Source organism: Pygoscelis adeliae, unplaced genomic scaffold (genome assembly GCF_000699105.1).
Source record: "Pygoscelis adeliae isolate BGI_AS28 unplaced genomic scaffold, ASM69910v1 Scaffold358, whole genome shotgun sequence".
Classification (NCBI taxonomy): Eukaryota; Metazoa; Chordata; class Aves; order Sphenisciformes; family Spheniscidae; genus Pygoscelis; species Pygoscelis adeliae.
In genome coordinates, this window is record NW_008825429.1 from 216115 (window position 1) to 216488 (window position 374).

At 60.4% G+C, this 374-nt stretch overlaps 1 protein-coding gene across 1 annotated transcript in view; it reads right to left on the reverse strand.

Moving 5' to 3' along the window:
* Positions 1-374, reverse strand: part of MN1 (meningioma (disrupted in balanced translocation) 1) — a 56980-nt gene that overhangs the window by 34905 nt on the left and 21701 nt on the right. The window contains exon 9 of the mRNA XM_009330827.1: positions 109-369. Within this exon, the coding sequence (XP_009329102.1) occupies positions 109-369 (261 nt within the window). The remainder of the gene's footprint in view (positions 1-108; positions 370-374) is intronic.

Sequence of the window (374 nt, forward strand, 5' to 3'; positions counted from 1 at the left end):
GAGGTGGCTCTCCATGGCAGGGCCGTGCATGCCGCTGCCCCAGGAGGCACAGCGCTCGACACCGGGGTTGCCGGGGAAGTCGAACCGTGGCCTCTTGGCGACGCTCACGTAGGGGGCATCGAAGTGCTGCAGTCTTTGATTTGGTGGCTGTTGCGGAGGAGGGTGCTGCATATTAAACACGGGGTCGGTGTAGGGATGCATATTCCTGTTCTCCAGTCTGTGAATAGGGTATTCAAACTGTGCATGCTGGTTCTGCATTATGGGCCCATTGTCCTGCAGGTTGGGGTTGGGAGCGTTGGCTTCTGTTTGCTGTTGCCTAGGGATGGCTGGCGGGCAGGAGTTCTGTCTGGCCAGCAAGCCCGGCGGCTGCTGCG